Here is a 2,202-nt window from a genome sequence, read left to right as displayed (position 1 = left end):
GGGGGGGGGAAGAGGACATCAATAAACCGGGCTATTAGTTGCTGTCAGCTGGTTAAAGAATCGCCAAGGATACGCTGGAAATTCACACTCTTAGTAGTGCTGCTCGACTATAGAAACAAATCCTAATCGCAATTATTTTGGTCAATATTTAAATCCTGTTTATTTAACACGACAAATCATTGACTTCTGAAAATTTGGAAATAATCAAACTTAAAAAAACAAGGAAACAGTTACAAGTCAGTAGTGAAAACAACTTGAACTAAACTTTTCTTTTCATTCATAACACAAGGCATAATTGAGTAAGAGAAAGAGTTTACATTCAAATGTAATGTGTAAACTTGATAACGTACGAAATCGCAATCACGGTTAAAATTGATTGCACAGTCCTTATTCTGAAAACCTTAAAAATAAGTGTGTACCAATACGAGTAGTTTACATGAGCCTCGAGTAGACATTTAAAAACAAAGGTAGGAAGGTCCAAACAGGATTTATTTTTTTGTATTTTATGAAAGTTACAGTTTAAACATGATATCTATGACAGTCCTGATAAATAGTAGTTTACATAATAGATGTTGGTACACCTGAGGGACCCGGACTTTTACTGGCTAATTCACTTTGATTTGCCACATCATTTCATTCCTTAACTGTCCAGTATAAGCGGGGGTTAAAGAGGGCTGGAATGATCCGGAACGGCGTTCCAGCACCCTCAATTAAGAAGGTAAATCATTCTAATTGGCAGTTTCATGTCATATCGTTTGAAATAAGGCCAAATATCCATCCAGTGTTTCTCCTATTCACTCTCAGCAGCGCACCGCCGTAAGTCCATGCACAAGGCAACTATCTGTGGTGAGTTAACGTCTGGCTTTAGTAGCAGGACAATCGCGCTGGTGAAGTCAGTTGAACAGGTGAAAACCATGTTGTTGGTAGCCTATCGGTTACAAACAGGCTGGGTAGTGAATGACATGGTAAAATGATGCAGAGTCAGCGTTTTTTTTAGCTAAAATAGACAAAAACATATTTGGTTTAAACAGATTGGTGAGGCTGTTCGGCCCTCATTGTTCTCTGTGAATTAAGCTGGAAGTGATTGTGGACCCTTGTGTTTGATGTGGATGCACTATGATGGACCACATAAAATAATAATAATAATAATAAACTCTTAAATGCTTGTCAGAGACTGATCACATGGTAACTTAGGAGGCAAACTGGCCTTGTGGGCTCTGATTATTTTGGCATGCAGTCATCATTTTGTTTTAATAACAAATCAACTCCTACCCTGTCGGATGTTAGGGTTCCCCCCACCAGCCAGATCCCACTTAAACTCCTGAGTATAAGTCATGTTTAAACAAAACAAAACATCCATCATGAGCAAAACAACACCAAGACCCAAAACTCTGAAACCTGACCAAGGCATTGTTAAGATATTATCACTGGACATTTAGTCCTGCGAGAGTCCTAAGGGACCCCTTTCCTGTGAAGCATGCCCGGCTCTGCTGATTAGCTGATTTCCTTGAATGCAACATGGGAACCAGTGGGTGGCTCCTCAAAGGGGAGATGCATTGATTTCACAAGATACACACAATTATGCGTGTGCGTGCCCTGCTATCAGGCCCCCCACACTGTCCATTCAGAGGAAAGGCAGACTTGTTTTTTTGTTCATTGCGCAATAAAAACAGTAAACTAAGGGAAAAAATGGAACACATGGGCTTATCATTGTGATTTGCTTTGCTGTGATTGATTGGTGTGAGGAAAAGACTGAAACTTCGTACCAAAAGGGCAGCACAGATGGGACCGTGGATGATGTAGAGTAGAGATGTTTTGGAGCTAATCCAACAGCTACAGCGGAGAAGAGAGGACAGCAGAGAAACACAACAGTATCAGTGCATCACCCTGACAGCTGACCCGTGATGCAGATCAATGGGGTGGACCCTATCAGTGAGGTTAAATGCTCTGTTGAACTTTGAAAGGTGCAGATAATTACACAGCAGAACATGTTAGACAATTGTGATCTTACATTGGCCTAGCTGCAGCTCACATTTTAAATGCATTTCAGGCAGGATTTTAATGTTCTTTTAATTCCATTTTTATTTTTATAATCCATGCCCTATTATTATGATTGTTGGTAATTTAATATATTTCACTACTTTTTATAAGCTGACATATCATAATAATAATAATAATACATTTTATTTATAATGCCCTTTA

At 39.1% G+C, this 2,202-nt stretch overlaps 1 protein-coding gene across 1 annotated transcript in view; it reads right to left on the bottom strand.

Annotated features, from left to right (window-relative positions):
• The window catches only part of calcrla (calcitonin receptor-like a), a 92,653-nt gene that overhangs the window by 7,079 nt on the left and 83,372 nt on the right, over positions 1-2,202 (bottom strand). Inside the window, exon 10 of the mRNA XM_032513782.1 lies at positions 1,767-1,833. Within this exon, the coding sequence (XP_032369673.1) occupies positions 1,767-1,833 (67 nt within the window). The remainder of the gene's footprint in view (positions 1-1,766; positions 1,834-2,202) is intronic.

This window comes from Etheostoma spectabile, chromosome 4 (assembly GCF_008692095.1).
Source record: "Etheostoma spectabile isolate EspeVRDwgs_2016 chromosome 4, UIUC_Espe_1.0, whole genome shotgun sequence".
Taxonomy (NCBI): Eukaryota; Metazoa; Chordata; class Actinopteri; order Perciformes; family Percidae; genus Etheostoma; species Etheostoma spectabile.
This window is presented reverse-complemented; position numbering and strand designations above follow the sequence as displayed.